Source organism: Nicotiana tabacum, chromosome 8, assembly GCF_000715075.1.
Source record: "Nicotiana tabacum cultivar K326 chromosome 8, ASM71507v2, whole genome shotgun sequence".
Taxonomy (NCBI): domain Eukaryota; kingdom Viridiplantae; phylum Streptophyta; class Magnoliopsida; order Solanales; family Solanaceae; genus Nicotiana; species Nicotiana tabacum.
Window position 1 is genome coordinate 198,514,054 of NC_134087.1, and position 21,841 is coordinate 198,535,894.

The following is a 21,841-nucleotide window of genomic DNA, read 5'->3' on the forward strand; positions in this document are numbered from 1 at the left end:
AAGTTTCAATTTTTATTTATTGTTTTTTTATTTTAATTTTTTTCTCCCACATAAAAAGACAAAAGAGGGAGACTCATAAAAGCTAAATAATTTAACAAAAATAAAAAATTGTTTGATTAATGGACACTAGGCTAATGCCCTGTCATAAATTGTAAAACAAGAATTTTTTACTAATAGCAAAAGTATACTAGCCTAGAAAAAGTTTAGGATGGTGGTGAACAATGTGAAAAAGGTGAAATATAGAATCTTTAAAAAAAAATTGCTGACTGACTTTTGGATTGTCAGTAGTAACTAATATTTACTCTAACCTAGTAATTTGGGCAGGTGCTAAAAATCTAGCACTAGTTATTGATAGAGGTATTAAGGGTCGTTTGGTAGGATATATAAGAATAGTAATGAATAGGGTGAAAATGACACTATTGTTTAAAATATATTCACAGTTTGTAATGTATTTAAAGAATAGTCAAAGATCAAACTTCAGGATATCGTGTCCTAAAGTTCGAAAATTGTGTCCAAAAGTTCGAATCTTATGTCCTGAAATTTAGATGACCAGTTCAAAAATTCAAGACAATTAATCCTGAATTTCAAATTAGCAGCTCAAAATTAGGACACCAAGTCCTGAATTTCAAATTAGCGGCCCAAAAATTCAAGATACTTAATCTTGAAGTTTGGGTAAATTGGTTAATCTTTAAATATATTTGTAAATTCTGGACGTATTTTAAATAGCAGCTTAAAAGTGGCTATTGGTGCACTTCACCCCTAAATAGGGTATATTAGTAATGTTGGAATTAGTAGTGCTGAGATTAGTTATGCTGGGATTTTGGTTTGGTGTATTAAAGATTTTGAAAGGATAATTTTGCTTTTATACATGCTTATTCATGTATTAAAAACTATGGTATTGCTAATGTCATAGTTTGTTATGTATAAGAATAGTACTAAATAAGGTGTATAATTAATACATGTATTTACATTTAAGCGATTAATAATACTAAAATTAATATATAATTATTTTCTCTAATACATCCTACGAAACAATCCATAAATACATTAGATTCTTGTCTAGATTATGTTGGCTTTTTTTAACACTCTAAAGGTTCGTTTGGTTGGAAAGAAGTTATCATAGGATTAATTATCCCGGGATTAGTTATTTCGAGATTAGTTATCCCACATTTCCATGGGGATAAAAAAAACAGTATAATCCCGGAATAAATAATCTCGGAATTAATTATACCATACTTTTTTACTAACCAAACATGAGATTTACTTTTCTTAAATTTAATTTCAAAATTAATTATTCTTTATCCCTCGTACCAAACGAGCCCTAAAGAGCTATATGGGCAACACTAGTTTTACTTTGGCCCCGGGAAATGCATGAATTTGTGCATTGAATGAAAGCTGCCTGCAATTGCCGCAATATAATGAAACATGACTTGTTTCTGCAACTACCCTATTATCTATTCCTCTTAAAAGCTTAGCCTTCAACTAACCAGTTTTCAAGTTGGAAAAATAAAAAAGAAGAAGGAAAAACTCAAAAGTTACTTGCCCATTTATTTGTCAAAAAATATAATCCCTTACTAGCAAAAACATTATTCAACACTCCATAAATTAACTACACTCCTTTTGGCCTACTTTAATTGATTTTTTATCTTTGTTTATGGTCCACAATATTTAATTTTTTCAGATATCAAGAAAGAATTAACTTTCTTTTTCCAAAGTTACTCCTGGAGTAAAGTGCTTAGGAATATTTATTGTATTTTCAATGAACAAATTAAGTTTAATACGGTCAATTTCATTGCTAATTAATGTTAAAAGATGAATTTCTTAATATATGTGAAAACAACCAAAAAATTAATTAAAGTGGACCGGAAAAAATAGTTAAAGGATTTCACTTTTATATATATATAGTGTAAAGAATTTATACAATACATGTGTTGCTTAACCGATTGTAGGTGATTAATACTCTATTTTCGTGTTACTATATCAACTTGCTAGGAAAAGTTAGTATTTGCTATTATAAGTAGACCTGTTAAATGGGTCGACCCGATCCGGACCCGAACTTGTTGGCTCTTGGCCCGTGAGTCCTAAATGGACCGGTCCAGTTCACTTTCTTATAAGCGCCGGTCCGAATTTGACCCATTAATCAAAATATGTTTGACCCGACTCGTAACCCGTAACCCCTTAACCTGGGCCATAATGGGCCGAATCCAATTCAATTAAAAAAGTTTAATGTATGTGTGTGAGAGTTGGCCCGGGCCGATTGACCCGTGAGTCAGCTACTGGTCCAGGTTCGGTCCGGCCCGGTTCAGCGGGTCAAAATATTATACCTCGGCCCAAGCTCTTTAAATTAATGGGTTGGTCCGTTTACGATTTCGTGAGTTATGGACCGGTTAAAGGGTCAATTTTAATGGATTTTATGGACCGATTTGTGAGTCGACCCGACCCATTTGATAGGTCTAATTATAAGCCAATAGCAACCTAATGGTGCAAAAAACTTATTTATCGTCAAAGAACAAAGCTTAAGAACTCATAATAAAATTATAAACCTTATGTTAAAGACATACACTTATTCGTTTGTTTACATGCAATATGAATATGCATTTATATTCCTTCCTCTACTTTCTACGTTAGCCAAGATTTCCAACATAGTGATTTTGGACATTTTGTGAGTAATACAAATGTCTCTTAATTTTCAAATCTCATTCTACCAGACTCATTGCTCTTAGCTCGAACTTCATATATATACGCATACGTTCAATTTCAACCCTTTTGATCGTCTAGAGTTCCACATAGTTTATAATAAAATTACACATATTCTGAATCATTAACCATAAATAAATTTTAGATTCGTCACATTTTGAAAGAACAACAAAGGACAATTTATTTATTTTTTGAAATTAAAGACATAACCATATATAAAATCTGCATAGTCTTTCTTTGTGAATTACAAGTACATGAACAAGTTGCTAAATTATTCAAATTAAAGTTGGTAAGACTAAGACCAACTCTATTATATTCAACCTCATCACACTATTGATTCCTGCCAATAAATCAGCCCCCAAGCTTGCTCTCATTGTTTACATTTTCTCAACTGTCTAACCTCCTAGGAACAAATTCAATATATTTAGCTATTAAAAAAGGAGGGTTATAACCAAAGAATTGAGAGGAGTGAACTTTAATAATGAAATTCTAGGTATACGATTAAGTCACTAAAAATTATTTATTGCATAATAAAGCAAAATCATATGTAACATGACTTTCTTCTTTTCTATTTTTAACAAAATTCTTATGTGGGCTGGTTTGGGCTACTACCATGACCCAAGTTGAAATATTTTAGATGTTACCAAAATTTACAAGGAAATTTTACTTCCTATTACAAAGGTATACACCCTATTTATTATAAACCAAAATTATTTTAAAATATTTTTTTCTATGGCTACCTTTTATATTTTATAGCAAAATAGGTATTTATGGTTTAAACTACCATTGAGGCGTGAAATACGCTATTTATGTTTTTCATCTCTCTTTCTTTCAATTAACACACTATTCTTTCTCAAAAAAAATTTCTTTCTCTCTCTCTCTCCGAGCAAAATGCATGCTTCTAATAGTGAATTTTTTGGCTCTAGGGTTACCGCAATTGAAAATACTTCTAAACTGTTGGGAGAAAGAGGAGAGAGACGGACCTTTTCTTCAAAATCATATTCCTCCATAGGAAGGAGGGGCTCGTCGCTCTGAGGCTAGGGCCACTGCGCGAGGAGCAAAAGCGATGTCGGAATAATCCGAGTGGGGTACTGTAACATGAACGACAAATAATTGCAATATTTTCTACTCTGAAGAATATTTGAGGGGTTTGTTCGTCTCTATTTTTAGTTTTAATATAATGTATACAGTATTTTGCTTGATCGGAAAACACTATCTCCGACGAACTTTCTTCTCTTCTTTGCTATTTAGTCACATACAATGATACAAATACATTATATTTTGTACAAATTCACTCAATCACATTGTATTTTATATAAATATATTTTTTTGCATGTATTTATGTGTTTCAAAGGTCTGTATTTTTTTAATACAGATGAATACACCTGTATTCATGCATATTGTACATAAAGTATGCATGAATACATGATATAAACATTGAAATATACAAAATACAAACCTTGAAATAAAACAGAATATAAACAGTGAATACATGAATTTAAAATACACTAATAAAAATAGAAATACAATGAATACAACCAATGAAATATACTGAATAAAGCAATAATAACATGTATTAGGAATAACAAAAATACTGTTAATACAAATACATTTGAATATATTGAATATAAAATAGTGAAAACAGTAAATACAAACATTGAATCTAATGAATGCAACAGTTAAAAAAATATTGAAACACACTAAATACAACAATTATATACAACTAAAAAATTATTCTAATTAATTGGATTGATAATGAGGCGTGTTAGAATTGATTTTGTTAAGTTATATTAGGAGTGTATCATACTAATTGATCATATTTTCGTTATTAGACAACTGGACAGACCTATTTTTAAGGTGACTGTCGTTACTGTATTCATGAATACATGACATGAGTACATGTGAATACAGTCGCGTACAATTGTAACCCCTGTTTTTAGGCTACTTTTGTTACTATATTCATGAATACAATAGCGCGAATACACTACAGTAACAACTGAATAGTAGCTATAGAAAGTATATGTTAGCCACTAAACAATACTTCCTCTGTTCTAGTTTATGTGAACTTATTTCTTTTTTGGTCCGTTCCAAAAATAATGACCCCTTTCTAAATTTGGTAATAATTTAGCTTAAATTTACAATTCTACCCTTAATGAGAAGTTTTTATAACCACACAAATACGCTGAGCCTCTTTTTGACTAGTTTAGAACCACAAATTCCAAAAATCTCATTTTTTTCTTTAACTCTATGCCCAATCAAATAGGTTCACATAAATTGAGACGGAGAGAATAGTGATTTCGGAAAATTTCTCGATTTACAACCCACACTCATAAGACCCCATTCGGACACAAATTTTAGCTACTTCTCTTCAAAAAAAAATTGGAAAAAATCATTCTCATAAAATTTGATCCATTTTTGGAAAAAAAAATTCAAATTCCAAAAGATTGACTTTTAAGAAATTTTTTCAAACGCTCAACAAATTTTAATTTTTTTAAACAAAAAACACGTTCAAACACTACTTCAAACTTCCAAAAATTATATTTTAATAACTTTTAAAACAAAAAATTTAAATTTCAATTAAATTTATATCCAAACACTAACTTAATTATTATTTGTAAATTCATTTCACCAATTATGACCCGTAAGAGTCGTTTGGTTGCAAAAAGACCCCAACAACACCGAAATTATAATTCTGAAATTATTATTTTTTTAATTTCCACCCAATATCTGATACTCACATTAAAATCAATATGAATCCAACTATATTTAAATTTGCGCAATGTAAGACTCCATCTAACCAAAAAAAATTCTACATCCCACCAACATAAAATACATGTAATCCGTAACGATGTACAGGATAAATATAGAGGGAAAACAAACAGTAAAAACACAAGATTATCAAATATTTATTTATACAAAATCAACACTCTTAACATGATCCTCTTGATTACTAGTACTAGTACAACTCAAAATTAGAAATCCACAACCCTTTTGAAGATAAAATTATATAGACCTTAATTCGCATTACAAACTTAACACTAAAAATACCCAAAATAACTTTCAACAGACATTTTAAGATTATTCACTAAACACACATAATTACACACAAGTACAACAACCTTAAACTCTAATTATTTTTAACCAGAGATGTCAATAGCTTTCACTTCAGGTTTCTTCTCTTCTTCTTTTGGTACAGTTACAGTAAGCACTCCATTTTCCATAGCAGCCTTAATTTCCTCCATTTTTGCATTTTCTGGCAGCCTAAACCTTCTCATAAACTTGCCACTGCTCCTTTCCATACGATGCCACGTGTCATTCTTCTCCTCTTGCTCTCTGCTTCTCTCCCCACTGATCTGTAACACTCTTCCTTCTTCTACTTCAACTTTCACTTCCTCTTTCTTAATCCCTGCAACGTTGCAAAATTTATAGACTCGAAATGACCAACGGTTCTATTTGATCAAAACGGGGAAAGTAGTCGCGGAGGCGGATCCAAAATTTAAAACTTATAGGTTCTAACTTTTAAAATTTTTAGTATTAAACTTATTATATTTTTTAAGTTATAGATGCATATCTACTATTTTATAATTTTAATAAATTTTTAAATATAATTTTTACTTCGCATCGAAAGTTATACGTTCGATTAAAACATTGCTAGAACATTGAATTTGCCCCTGGTCGTAAATAGCTATTTTTAGGATGCTATTTAGAATTTAGCCGGTCTTGAAAATTTAAACTAAAATTCTTACCTTCAAATTATACCGAAAAACCAAAAATAGAATATATTGGCTAATTTCTAAATAACAGCTCTCCTGGTATCGTTTCTACCATCAAAACAGGTTAAAACCGACCCGATATAAACAACCCGATTTACATACCTGGAACATCCATTTTGAAGATATGGGAATCTGGGGTTTCTTTCCAATCAATTCTTGCATTTGCAAAAGCTGAGGTTTCACGAGCAGAGGATGGAACATTAGCAACAGTGCCTGAAAATGGAAAGCCCTCAAATGGATCAAATATATCAAGTGAAAACGGGTCGAAAATATTGCTCCTTCTACCACCAAATAAACTTGGAATCAAAGCCATCTCTTTTCTCTAAATGGGATTTTGGAAAATTACGTAACTTGAAATTGTGAGTTTTGATTATAGTGTTTGATTTGCTTAGATGATTTTCTGATAGTGCACGATAGAAGGGGTCTGCTATTTATAGTAAGGGGGCCGAGAAAAAAAAGGTGGAATCAAGAAACTAATCCAGTTCGAGAGTAATCTAGGATGTTCATACAGTTAATTTTTGATAGGAACGGTTGAGGTTTCTACAACATTCGACAGGCTTCTCGTGGTTTATTTCGGACACGCAGAAATATCCACGTAATATAAAGTGCATGTTTTTATTTTCCAAAATATAATTTATAATTTTTTATAATGTGGAGATCCGGGTGAAATTATAGATAGTCTATATGTTATTCAGAAATCCCCATAAATTAACCATTAAGTATGTTTGTTTTTTTAAATTTTATAACCACTTAATGGGTCTGAATTAGGGGTGTGCATTCGATTTTGACCTTTATCGATAATTACTTATCGATTACCGATTTATACATATGCTTATCGTTATCGTTTCAATAAGGTTTCGATTTTTTCGATTTCGATTTATCGATATTTGGGGCTTATCGATTCGGTTATCGATTACACCAATAAGAAAATTTGATGTCCCTTTAAGTATAGAATAACTTAAGATAATCATAGTAAGTAATAACAATTGTTCCTTCTACTGTTCTACATACAGTAACATAGACTTTTTTGCTCTCTTTTACGTTTTTTTCCTTTGTTTGACTGTTCATTTGACCAGAAAAGTGTCAGCACACTAAAAAAAACTGAACAAGTTACAAATGCTTTTACAACAATCAGAAGTCACCAACATGCTACCAACTGATAACAAACAATCTCAAATAAAATGGGCATGCTGTCAAACCCTTTATGGACAGGCTAAAGCCACAGAATCAAACAATCTCAAATAATTTTAATACACCTGAAATCAGAATGTTAAGCGCGGAACTGTTCTTATGAAATTATGTTGGATGAACATTGAACACAATAGAGATTAGAGCGTGCAATTGGACCTGCAGCTCTTCTTCTTGCACAGAGCAATTTTAAGACACCAAGCTTTAAACCTGAAAGAAATTAAAAAAAATATTAATAACTTTGTAATACATCACATTCTTTTACAAGTATATTATTTAAAATGGAGAACTTACATAGTAGCTAACAAACTTTAGCAAACATCGTCGGTGGAAGCTTCTTTGTCAAAATTAGTAAAATCTAATAAGAATATACATTAACAAGTCAAGCAATTAATATATTATTTAACTATCTTAGGCAATACAATAAAATTAATTAAAATATACATGCCTTCCTCGAGTGTCTCGAGAAAATCTAAATCTTCCTCAACATTTACAGGAAGCGATTCACTTCGAAGCCAATCTTGAAGGCACACTAGAGTTTCAACCAATTTAGGAGTTAATGAACTCCTAAATTGATCAAGAATACGCCCTCCGGTACTAAATGCACTTTCAGATGCCACACTTGAAATTGGAATAGCAAGCACATCTCGAGTCATCATACCAAGAATAGGAAATCTAGGTGAGTTCACCTTCCACCAAGCCAAGATATCAAACTCCGGTCTTTCATTTTCAGGATCTTCTCCAAGATACTTTTTCAATTCTGTTTTAGAATCTACACCTCCACTTGCAGCTTTATGTTTCCTTATTTCATCTAAGAGTGCACCTAAACCAGTTGAAGTTTCCATTGTGCTGAATGAAGAGCTTGGCAAAGAGGTAGAAACTTTACCACCAATATCTTTTGAAACCGACTTAGAGACATACTCATTAAACAATGAACTCATATAAGTATGAACCTCTTTTTCAATAATTGTTCCTTCATCATCTCCAAACATCTTCTTAAGTACAAAACTAACAGTAGTAAACTTGTAGCGAGGATCCAAAACACAAGCAATGAAAATCATTTTGTTCATTTTTTTTGGTTCACCCCAATACTTCTCAAATTTTTTCCACATACTTAATGCCATCTCACTCAACAATTTATCTTCAGTTGTTATTAATCGATTTAAGTAAACAGCAACTTGACCAATTTCAATAAAATGGGCATTCGATGTTACATAAAGTGACCCGGACACCTTCAAAGTGAGATTATAAAATATTTCAAGAAATTGTGCAATTCTCTTTACCTCATCCCAATCAGTTCTTGTAAGAATACCTACAGGCTTTCCATCTGAAATGGCATCAAACATAAGATAACATGACAAGCTGGTATCACGATCAGAATATTCTTTAATTGCACGCTCATATTCAAGAGCCCTGCTCAACATCAAGTAGGTGGAATTCCACCTTGTAGGAACATCTAAGCATAAAGACTTCTTGACAATATTTTCACTTTCACAACATTCCTGAAACTTCCTCAACCTAGCAGGAGACTGTCTAATGTATCTGACTACACATCTAACACGAGCAATAGAAATACTTGACTCTTTTAAACCATCTTTCACAATAAGATTTACAATATGTGTCATGCATCGCATGTGAAGGTGATGACCATTCATGGAATTGGTTCCCCAATCATCTAATTTGTCAGACAGCTTCTCCACGGTCACATCATTTGAACTAGCATTGTCAACTGTGACAGTGAAAATCTTTTGCAAACGCCATTCACGCAAATAATCAATAATACACCTTGACATATCTTCACCTTTATGACTAGTAATTGGAGAAAAGTTAATAATTCTTTTATGCATAATCCATTCACTATCAATCCAATGGGTTGTGATGCACATATTGTTAATTTTTTGAATAGAAGCCCATGTATCAGTGGTAAGACTTACTCTTTGACTTGTTCCTTTAAGAAACTTCAGTAATTTATTGTTTTCCACATTAAAAAGAGCAAAACAATCCCGTGTAATAGTAGTACGGGAAGGAATATGAAAACAAGGTTGTGCCATTTTCATAAAGTTTCTAAAGCCTTCCTTCTCAACAAAACTAAATGGAAGTTCATCAACAATCACCATACGACACAAAGCCATCCTACACTCTTCTTGATCAAATTTCTATGGAATAAGACCACCTTTATTACCCCCCGATAATGTTTGAAATTGTAATAGTTTTTGACCTTTTTCAACTTTATAAGGATTCTTTGGACATTTATCGATATGATTATTCATTTGTGTCGTACTTTTACCTTTTGTCTCAAAATATTCTTGTCCACAAAATCTACATGCATATTTATTATTTCCTGTAGCATCAATCTTTTCTTCAAAAACATCCCATGCCCGAGATCGTTTTTTCCTTTGTTTTGTAACTGTCGAGTGAGTAGTTGCAGTCGTAGACTCGGAACCTCTACTTTCATCACCCACTTTATCAGTATTACCATTTTCAGCCATGTGAAGTGAATGAAGAATGTAACTTACAGTCTTAAACGAGTTGAATGAACCAAAGCAAGACGAAGTCAGCAGTCCTCGCTCTTGAATCTACATATCAAAATAAAATACAAACCTTGTTTTACATGGTTGCCACAAGTAGGTTTTCACCATTTGCATACAAGAAGCAATTGAAACTTAGCTGTACATCATCACACTAATAAGGTGGAAAATGATACCAATAAAAAAGAGTTGCTCAAAAGAGAAATATGGCGTAAAGTGTAAGGTCCAGAAAGTGTTAAAACTCATATCCATTTATTTTGTCACTTTGTTAATTATTTAGTTTGATTCATGTAGTGCTTTATGTGTTAATTGGATCACGAACTTTTCCATTTTAAAGCAATGGAAAATGTTTTTCCATTTTCCATCATCAAGAACTTTTCCATCATCAACCTGTTTTATATCAAAGCAGCTTCAAGATTTCAACTTCTCGTGACTTCATCTTGGTTTCAAAAAAGTAAAATGTTTTTTTTCTTTTCCAATTACCTGCTGTTTAAAAATGAAAATCCTTTTCGGAAATCCTTAAAAGCAATTCTGTTGAGAATCACTGTTAGTGCGTACACTTATATAAAATTAAGCATTTGTTCAAGCATCACGTTCATAGCTTCTATAAAATTTAGTAATTTAGTAAAAACAGAAAAAATATTACTGCGAGAAACCCATTTGGAGATAGAGAATTACCAGATCTGTAGGAGAAACCGAGAAAGGAGGAATTTTGATTGAAGAAAATTTGAGGCTTCGGCTCTAAAGGGGCATAAGCAGAACAGTTCTTGAGCAGAGCTTGACTCTTGAGGAACTTCATATTCTGAACTGAAGCAGAAGTGGCTCGCCGACGCCTGAACTAAACGGATGAACCGATGAAGTCGTGACTCGTGAAGAGGAAATAATAGGGTAGGAGAAAATCTTGAGGAACTTCAGATTAAGAAGGCAGAAGCGGCACATGAAAATGGAAACATAAGTTAGGGTAAAGGAAGGGTTATTACTTATTTATATAGAATAAGGGTATAGTTGTCTTTTTAGTTTATCTTATCAGTTTATCGATAAACCGATAACCGAAGTGGACAAAATCAAAATCGAAATCGATAACTCGATAAGAAAATTTTCGAAATCAAAATCGATAAACCGATAAACCGATATCGATAAACCGATAACAAATAATCGATTCGATTTGTCGATAAACTGATTCGAATGCACACCCCTAGTCTGAATAGATCTTGATGATCAAGATCTATAACATAGTATTATTAAGATGTTATACATTGAAAAATTTATGTAAAAAATGACATTTCACCATAACTCTTACACTTTCACCACTAACCACCACCATTGTTATCGCAGTTCTCCACCATTATAGATTCCTCCACCACAAGCTACCACCCATTATTACCAATCCTCAACAACAACTACTATTACTGTCAAGCACGAATGTCAGTTGTCACCACCATTAGCCGTCATTTACAACCATCATCACCAATCACTATTACCATAACAACCATTGATAACCACTATCAGCCACCACTATATGTTACCCATCGCAGTTATCAATCACTACCACCATCAATCATCACCATTAACTACTATTATCATCCACCATTTTGTCACGACCCTAAACCCGGACCCGGTCGTAATGGAGCCTCTCGTGAAGACAAGGCCAGTCGATACTTCCCATTTCAATTTTAAGCAGTTAAATAATAAGATTCAAGTCTAAAGCATGATAAAATAACCCAAGGTTTAAGCAGTCAACAGTACAAATATGCGGAAGAACAACCCAAGACAGCCCGATACCGGAGTGTCACTAGTCATGAGCATCTAAACAATCCGGGATACTCAGAGAAAACTACAGAGTTTAATACAGTAACTAAAAATATGGAGAAATAAGATAGTGAGAAGCTCCGGGCTGCAAACGCCGACAGCTACCTAGAGACTCCTCGGATCCGCCTGAGCTGGGAAGATCAGCACTCGGGAGTGGGACTAGATGCGCCTGAATCTGTACACGGGGTGCAGGGAGTAAAGTGAGTACTCCAACTCAGTAAGTAATAACCATAAATAAAGACTGGAAGCAGGAAATCACGTGAAACACATTTGCAGACTATAATGAAACAGTAAAAGATATGTGGAAGTCATTTAGCGCAATTAAACTTCATGAAAACCTTTTTGAACATTTAAATAGGTAAAGGACAAACAATTAAGAAAATAAACACAAAGGTTCGCCCCTCGGGCACAGTATCAACAAATCCGTCCCTCGGGCAATATCTTAAAACAATACCAGCTCCTCGGGCTATATCTCACATCACAATGGGTACCCTCACTCATTGGGGGTGTGCAGACTCCTGGAGGGGCCCCTTACGGCCCAAGCATAATATCAAGCCATCTCGTGGCATCATCACTAGGCTCTCGGCCTCATATCAATCAAGTCATCTCGTGGCGTAGATACCTCAGGCCCTCGGCTTCATAATCAATGTCAAATATTTCCTCACAACATAGACCCTCGGTCTTACTCAGTCAAAATCCTCACAAGCCACTCGGGCAATAGTAAAACATGATTCTAAGCCCAAAATATCATTTAAAAGATCATTTAAGTGTTAAAACAGAGTAAACATGACTGAGTACGAAAATAGTGAAATATAACATGACTGAATTCAAGTATAAAGTCAAAAAAGTGAGGAAATATCAATAAAAGTCCCATAAGGGTTCAAATAGTTGGCATGAAGCCCAAATATGGCATTCAACCCAAATAATGATGATAGCAAGTAGATTTCAGTCAAATACGCGGTAAAATAGTCATTCGGGACGGACTAAATCACAATCCCCAACAGTGCACGACCCCACACTCGTCATCTAGCGTGTGCGTCACTTCAATATAGCACAACGATGTGCAATCCGGGGTTTCATACCCTCAGAACATCATTTACAATCATTACTCACCTCAATTCGGTCAAATCTCTAGCTCGCAACGCCTTTGTCCCTCGAATAGGCATCCACTCGCGTCGAATCTATCCAAAATCAGAACGAGAATGTCAAAATATGTTAAAAGAACGAAGCCCAAACAAAAATAATCAATTTACAACATAAATTCCGAAATTACCAAAACCTGACCCTCGGTCCCACGTCTCGGAATTCGATAATTTTTATATCAATAGATTTCTTATCTCCCCACGAGTCCATACATACCAAGAACACTGAAATCAGAGTCCAAATAACCTCTTAAATTCTCATTTTAAAGTCTCTTAATCTCAAACCCTAATTCCCTAATTTTTGGCTTAGATTCCATAATTTATTAGGTAGATTTCACAATATAATTGAGTTTTAAGTCCAAAATTCTTACCTCCAAGTGATTCCCCTTGAATCCCTCTTCAATCCCCTTCAAAATCCTCCAAAAACGACCAACAATGGAAGAAATAAACCCCAAATTTGCGGACAAGACGACTATTTAAACCTTCTACCCAGGCCTGAAATTCTTCTTCGCGAACGCGGTCAAAGTGTCGCATTCGCGAACCAGAAAAATACCTTGACCAAAATTCCTCTTTCGCGATCGCGACCTCCCCATCGCGAACGCAATGTTTTACTCAGACAGACCTTCGCGATCGCGTTCCCCCTATCGCGAACGCGATGAATTAAATTCCCCTGAAGCTCAGCTGCACATTCCTTCTACGCGAACGCGACAACACCCCTGTGAACACGATGCACAGATGCCCAGCCCTTCGCGAACGTGGAGCCTTCCTCGCGAACGCGAAGGCTAAATTTCTAGCTTCTCAACTGACCCTTCGCGAATGCTATGATCCTCTCTCGAACGCGAAGGTCATTTTTCTGCAACACTGATCTGCAATTTTCTGCAGGTCCAAACTTCATGGAATGGCCCGATTGACCACCCGAAACTCACCCGAGGCCCCCGGGACCTCAACCAAAGGCACTAACATATCCCAAAACTTTATTCAAACTTGTATCAATCTTCAAAACACCTCAAACAACATCAAATCAACCAAAACACATCAGATTCAAGCCTAAGTTTCCAAAATCTTCCGAATTCCGCTTTTGATAAAAACAACAACCAAACCACGTTCGATTGACCTGAAATTTTGCACACACATCCCAAATGACACAACGGAACTACTGCAACTCTCAGAATTCCATTCCGACTCCTATATCAAAATCTCACCTACCAACCGAAAATCCCAAAAATCCACTTCCGTCAGTTCAAACCTAAATCTACTCCGGACCTCCAAAACTCATTCCGATCACGCTCCTAAGTCCCAAATCACCTCCCGAAGCTAACCGAACCATCGGAACTCACATCCGAGCCTCTAACACATAAGTCAACATCCGATTGACTTTTCCAACTTAACCTTCCTCGAAAGAGACGAAGTGTCTCAAACCTTACCAATTCCTTTCCGAACCCTAACCAATCAACCCGATCACATATAGAACCATTCTACAAAGCAATAAGAAGCAGAAATGAGGGAAACAGAGCGGTAACTCATGAGACGACTGGCCGGGTCGTCACACATTTACTCTCCATAATTACTACCATCAACCAACACTGCCACCAGCTACTACCTAGTCAGCACTCACAATCACCACTTTTAGCCATCACCACCACCAACAACAACAACAATATAATTTTTAAAAATATTTTACTAATATACTATTAGATTACTTATTTTTATTTGATTGAATTTATATTTATTAATATTTAAATAAAGAAAAAATATATACATTCAGATGTAAAGAAAACAAGCAGTCTTAATTATTTAGTATTCAGATCTTAATATAATATCTTAATATTCAGATGTGAATTCAGATCCAAACATTTTAATCTTAATACACATATTAATATTCATATGCGTATTCAGATTCAGACGTCTTAATCTTAATAAAAACAAATGAGACCTAAGTAATCTCTGGTTGATGGCTTTATAATTATTACTAGGATCATTAATGATCGCCTAAGTTATCTCTAGTTGCTTATTTATTAATTATAATTAGGATCATTTTTAATAAAGTTGGGTATCTTGGTGAAATCATAGATCGCTTATGTTTCATCTCAAAATTGTCCATGTATTATTTTTGATCGCCTAAGTGATCTCCGATTAATCGCTTATTAGTTAGTACCATGATTGTTTTTCTATAAAATGGGAGATACTGGTGAAATCATATATCGCCTATGTGTTATCTAAAAATCACCCATGTATTATCTATGATTGCGTACGTGATCTCCGGTTGATCGCTTATTTGTTATTAACAGAATAGTTTTTTATAAAAATTATAGATCGCCTATGTGTTATCTAAAAATCGCTTATGTATTATTTTTGATCGTCTAAGTGATCTTAGGTTAATCGACTATTAATTATTACCAAGATTATTTTTTTATAAAGTGGAAGATCCTGATGAAATCATAGATCGCTTATGTGTTATCTAGAAACCGCCCATGTATTTAATTATGATCATCTAATTGATATCCCATTAATCGCTTATTAGTTATTATGAAGATCATTTTTATAGAATGAGAACTCCTCGTGAAATCATAGATCACCTATATGTTATCTACAAATTGCTCTTATATTATTTATGATCGCATACGTGATCTCTTATTGAAAAGATATGCAGATCTTACCCAAAAGACTGAGCAAATCAATTGCAGAATACTCCTGATGAGTGAAGAAGAAAAATGAAGGACATGATATTAGTCTGGGAGGCATTTTGTTTGGGTGAATTTTTTCTTTTAAAATGTTTTATTTTTCTATATTTGTATTATAGTCCTTAACCCAACTAAGATAAATTATTATTCTCACTCATGCCAACTAAGAAAATATGAAGAAAAAAAGCTAATTCAAAAAGGAAAATACCAGGTCATGAACTTCTATTTGTTTTGTATAAGTACTCTTTAATATTATTTCAATTTTCATCTCTTTTCCTGCCTATAACTATCCCATTATTAAAACTATAGCCACATTCTTCTCAAGTCTTACATATTTTCACATATTCATCTTTCCTTCACTTTTAACATAACATCAAAAACTGAGATTTCTGCAAACTTAAGATATATAATAAAATAACAGTATCTAATATTGCATTCTACACTTTGATATTAATCATTAATTTGCAAAAGGTTTATTCAAAAGTGTTGCATCATTCTCTTCTCTAGACTACACCGCGCGAAAATAGGTATGAATGAATGGCTTGTGATATAATTCATCTATGAAAGCACAGCAATTACATCAGATGCCCTTAGTGTTACGTAGTCGGCACCATCTGCACCTTTGAAGTCATTGCCTGCATATTTGGAATACAGAACTGTATTTCCCGGAGATACTGAAAGTGATTTCCTGTTCCCTTCCTCGTCGAGAAGACCTGGTCCAGCAGCGATTACCTGTTTCAACCACGGAAAAGGTAACAGATCTTAACAAGAGTTTAACTTCTTTACACTGACGTTTACCTAAAATAATAACTATGTGTAACCTTCAACAAGAAGTAAGATTAGTAAACAACTACAACATGTTAAAATAGTGTAAATTCTTTACAACGTTAAGAGTTTTGTTGGACTCACGTCATAGTTATACAGAGGAGATAATGCAGGGGTTATTTATACGGGAATTGATAATGAAGGGATTGTTATGCAGTGATAAATAGCGAGTAGATAATTATACTTGTATTACTAACTTTAAAATGGCATTTTTGTCTTTAAGCAGTTTAATCCCGCATTGATTATATATGTCTTCTTATTCCACATTCTATCCCACATAAAATAATTAATAGATCCCTGCATAAGTAAACTTGATACCGCCAACCAAATACTGCAGTAGTTATGCGGCTATTTTTCCTTATGCAGCCAACCAAATACAATATTATCTTATGCAAGACTTTGTGTTGGAATAAATTATTCCAATCCATCAACCAAACGACTTCTCAGTGTATAAAAGTAATATCCTTTCAACAAATGTTGGAGCATTGACCTTAAGAAAATATAATATCAGACCCAGAGAAATCAACGGTGGAAATAATATTATGAGTAATAATACTAGCTGAACTGCAGGGTGCATGTTTTTACCGAGCCAATTGAAGGTTTCTCCTTTGCAGCCTCGCTCAAAAACAATCCTCCGGCAGTTTTTTCCTCAACCTCAGCCACCTGATAAAATAAGTGATGAACACATTAGCACTACTCATCAAAAGACACTTCAGAATATGAAAATCTTGAAGCAAGTGCAATATCAAGAAGAGTAAGAGACAGGGAACCGACGCCAAACTTCCAAAAATGCAACTCTCATTTAGCATAAACTACTTCCGAAAAAAATTTATAAAATTTGAAATAGGAAAAAAGGTCATCATCTACAAAATATTAATCAAATTCCAGATGCTACACAAACAAGGAAATAAAGGCAACAATGACAAACCTTGATTAAAATTCTGTCATTCAAGGGCTGCAGATCCTTGATATCATCGGTCTCAAGAATACCAACAATGTCATCCTCTTTCAGGATCAGGTGCGTTGATCCATCAAACAGAACTTCAGTTCCCGCATATTTTGAGTACAGCACTTGGGTACCATTCTACACGTATATAAGATCCTTTTAGAGAAATAATTAACCACGCTAAAAATCCAAGTTGAGTATATCAATTACCTTCACACTAATTTCCACTTTAGTCTTCCCAATTGAACGACCCTCCCCAACAGCGACAATCTCACCTCCTTGTGGCTTTGATTGTGCTGATGTCGGAAGCAAGATACCACCTACACTCTTCTCCTCTGCAGTCTTTATCTTCACTAGAACTCTATCACCGAGAGGTTTAACTGAAGTGTACTGCACGAACAACAACAAGAGAATAAAGAAGCAGACAACTAAGAAAATTTTCCTGCTAGAACAGCACGGCAACCCTTAAATGCATTGTAATGACAAAGCTTGGCTTTAAAAATCCACTAAACACCAGAAACCTAATGCTTAATTAATTCATCTTTTGTTTCAAATACTTATTTGATATAAATCGCAAGCTTTTTTATTCGGGCAATGAAATATCATAATCACATATCTTTGATGACAAAAACAAAAACACCCAACGCAACAAAGCCCAATTACAAACTCGTTGCACAGTTTAACCAAGCACAAGAGAGAGCTACTTAATCACAAAATTGGAATAGCTAGCTTAAAATCAGTTCGTAGTTTACATTGCCCAATCCGATTTTGGCTGAAAATCAATAGGTCAGCAAGCTCTCCCCATAAGTTTTAACTGACTTTAAAGTTGCGCCAACTAAAAGAATGAAGAAGATAGCCAAACATTCATGTTGAGAGCAATAACGTGAATTAACATCATCGACTCACTAAAGTTTGACACCAGTGCCAGAACAACCTAAGGCTAAGAAGTGTCAATAACACTCCTTCGCCGGAAAATTACTGTGTCAAAAATTTATTTTATTGTATATATAGACTACATATTGGATCCCCTTGGATTGTCCATATCTTTGCTTCTTTATATTTTGACACCCCTTAGAAAAAAATTTGGCTCCTCCATTGTTTGACAATGTAGCATGTCAACCAATTCGGAGCAGGAAAAAGAACACATCAAAGCAATTCTTCCTAACTATTCAGCTATTATAGCAACATAGTTCGACGAAAAATAAAGGGCAGCCCGGTCCACTAAGCTCCCGCTATGCGTGGGATCCGAGGAAGGGACTGACCACAAGGGTCTATTTCTGCAAGAGGTTGTTTACACGGCTCGAACGAGGTCACATGGCAGCAACTTTACCAGTTACGCAACGAAAAATAAAGGAATAAAACAACAGCATCTGAGAAAAGAAAGCAAAATTATATACCTTAGGGGCTACAGTAGTTGCAGCCTTAACAACAAGACCACGAGACAACCTGATATTCTGCTTTAAAGGAGCAAAAGATGCAACCTTTACATTACTAGTTGACCTAAGCCCTTCAAAGGAAGCAAAACCTGTAGCAGAAATGGATGATGCAGTCAACTGAGTTGTCGCCATTGCTTTCTGAGCTAAATCAAGAAACCCCACAATAAAAAAATAGTCAATATCCTCAGCACCCAGAAGAAAAAAAAAGTACAAGTATAGATAAAAACTCAAGAATTCATAACTAAATCAAGAACCCCTTAATAGAATAAATCCCAGAAGCAAACAGAGAGTAAATCAAAAAATAAGCTCAAGAATTTCAGTTAATCGTAAAAAAGGAAGTACCTTTACTGGGAAAGAAGTATTATCTACTACAGACTGAGTGACTGAGGTGTGTGTTTTTAGACTGTTGAAGATAGAATTCGTAGAGCCTTTTGAGGATAACAAAACCCTAGAAGGTTCTAAAAGAGGGATTTTTTGCCAGATATTTTGGGGGGTGGGGGTGATTTCTTTTTTTTTTTTAAATTGCAGATTTCACTTTTTATAAAGATTATACATTTAAGTATCTTTTTAGTAATTTGATAGCTTAAAAATTCTTAATATTGTCTATGTATATAAATTAAATTCATTTTGTATTTATATATTACTAGATGTCGTTTGATATTCAAGTTACACATTAAAAATAAATTGATATCCTAAATTCTATTGATACGAGAAATTTTAGTAGCTCAGTTGATCGGCTAACTTAACTTTTATTGAAAGTTTGATTTCCCACCTTATAATTCTCTCATCTCCTACCTTCAATTTAATTTTTTCTTTTTTAAAAACAATCTATCAACATGGTCCAAGGAGAATTGGGCTATATTGAATCTATTTTAATAGAGTATTCAAAGGAGCATATATATTGGTCAAGTTATACTTAGTTTGTATAAGTAATAAATAGTTTAAAATAATTGCTATAAAAGAATCAAAACCAAAAAGGTAAGCGAATAATGCAAACCACAATAAAATTAGTATTACGAAGTCAAATCGGAATAAAGGTCTCTATAATTATCCTTATTTTTGAAATGTATCAACTACGTAACTGCATTTGTAATTGTAAATCCTTTTAACCATGGAAGGTTATCTAGTCCCTTCACTTATATTATTACTAGTCTTATGATACGCGCGTTGTGCGTGTACAATATCTCAATGGATAAAAAAATTCTAAAAAGTCGTATAGATATTATATTGAAATATTGTGTCTAAGCTATAAAATATAAGTTTATTTTCCTAAAAATGATAAATGTTGATCTTATGTACTTAACTCAATAAAAGAAGAAACTACTCCATAGAAGTTCTCAATAATTCGTCAACGTCTTCAGTCAAAAAGTTGTTCTAATTTTATAATTTTATTTTCTTAGTTAAGCTTGATACTTGAATTTTAAAATAATTGGAATTGATTGAGATTATTATGTATGTGATTGCTAGATATGTGTTTTTACTCCCAAGTATGATTTAATAACAAAAATTTAGTTGATATTAAAATTTTAAATATAAGAAAAATAATTCAACATATTTTATTATTTAAAAGAAATACTCGTAAACCTTGAAAAGTACTCCTAAAAGTATATTAAAAAAAAATAAGAAAATAAGGACTACTAAACCAAACTTTTATAACGAAAATAAAATTGTCCTAAACTTAATATTAAAAAACATATTCGTGAATTCTTGAAATTCAATACCTTAAATCTAAATAAAGTTTATATGAAGTATTCCAATTAAATAACATGATTTCTTAGATCAAAATCCTAAATATTAGAAAAATAATTACTCCAGTGATTATTCTAAATATTAAGGAAATAATTAAATGACTATTTCTAAATTTAGGAAACTAACTTAAATTACTATTTTGTCCAATATGAAAGCTAATTCTAAAGGGTAAAATGACAAACGATTGCGCGTGAATGCTATATCGATGAATATGAACTATTAAAATATTACATAAATATTCTATTAGAAATTATGTTTGAGTGATAAGATAAGAATTATAGAAAAAATATAAGTTCTTGAAAGGAATTGTTGAACCTATCTAGCTAACACAATAAATAGAGAAACTATACCCCATATAAGCCTCAATCATGTCAGTCAATATATTCAACTTAAAAATCCTTACAAATTTTAGAATATCATTACTTCAATTTCACAAGTTATACTTCATTTTTAGTTTTAGCAAGAACACATTAACTCTTGGATATTTAAGTTATTCCGTAAAATTTTATTTGAAAAGTTACATATTCTTAAGTTTATTACAAAAAAATACAAATAAAGTCAACTAACTGACAAAAGATGCCTTTTTTTTTTCTCGTTGAGAAAATATAAATTGTGCTATTACTCTAATCAATAAGAAAAAATATAGTAATTATTTTCAGTAAATTAGTAAAGAACTACGCGTCTATGTTGTAACAAAATTTTATGCAATTCACGGGTTCTAAAAAGACTACGTTAATAGTATTCTAGAAGCAGCAAGAATATAAAATTCATGTTAAAATTAAATTAGGTTTAGTTCTACATGTTAGACAAATATTTTAAACGTAGATTTCATTTTTGAAGAAAAAAATTAGTTTTTCAAAAGGTACAGATAACTCTATATAACTCTCTCTCAACTTATAAAAGTTGGTATAAATCAATTTTTATTGTGCCACATTTAACTCTATTTAACTCTCTCTCAATAATTTTAGGTTTTTATATATCTTAGATACTTTTTTTTTTGTTATGTTCTCTCGAATATCGACAATAATTTTTATCCTTTGAGACTGTTTATTTTTCAAATTCAAAAA

The 21,841-nt window shown here is 33.1% G+C and overlaps 2 protein-coding genes across 3 annotated transcripts; both read right to left on the reverse strand.

Annotated features, from left to right (window-relative positions):
* Nucleotides 1–5,579: 5,579 nt before the first annotated feature.
* Nucleotides 5,580–6,891, reverse strand: LOC107785229 (17.6 kDa class I heat shock protein 3). Its single transcript, XM_016606479.2, has 2 exons — nucleotides 6,573–6,891; nucleotides 5,580–6,103 (listed from the first exon to the last, which is right to left on the reverse strand). The coding sequence occupies exons 1-2, from the start codon at nucleotides 6,781–6,783 to the stop codon at nucleotides 5,835–5,837; spliced, it is 480 nt and encodes a 159-aa protein (XP_016461965.1). The 5' UTR covers nucleotides 6,784–6,891; the 3' UTR covers nucleotides 5,580–5,834.
* Nucleotides 6,892–16,204: 9,313 nt separating this feature from the next.
* LOC107759119 (20 kDa chaperonin, chloroplastic-like) lies at nucleotides 16,205–19,507 on the reverse strand. Of its 2 annotated transcripts, none has more exons than XM_016576994.2 (6): nucleotides 19,368–19,507; nucleotides 18,987–19,168; nucleotides 17,800–17,979; nucleotides 17,572–17,727; nucleotides 17,229–17,306; nucleotides 16,205–16,550 (listed from the first exon to the last, which is right to left on the reverse strand). In XM_016576994.2, exons 2-6 carry the CDS (start codon nucleotides 19,155–19,157, stop codon nucleotides 16,377–16,379), a joined length of 759 nt encoding a protein of 252 aa, XP_016432480.1. In that variant the 5' UTR covers nucleotides 19,158–19,168; nucleotides 19,368–19,507; the 3' UTR covers nucleotides 16,205–16,376. The 2 variants fall into 2 exon arrangements, with proteins under 2 accessions (XP_016432480.1, XP_016432481.1); XM_016576995.2 differs by having other exon boundaries at nucleotides 18,987–19,163; nucleotides 19,368–19,506.
* Between the last annotated feature and the right edge of the window lie 2,334 nt (nucleotides 19,508–21,841).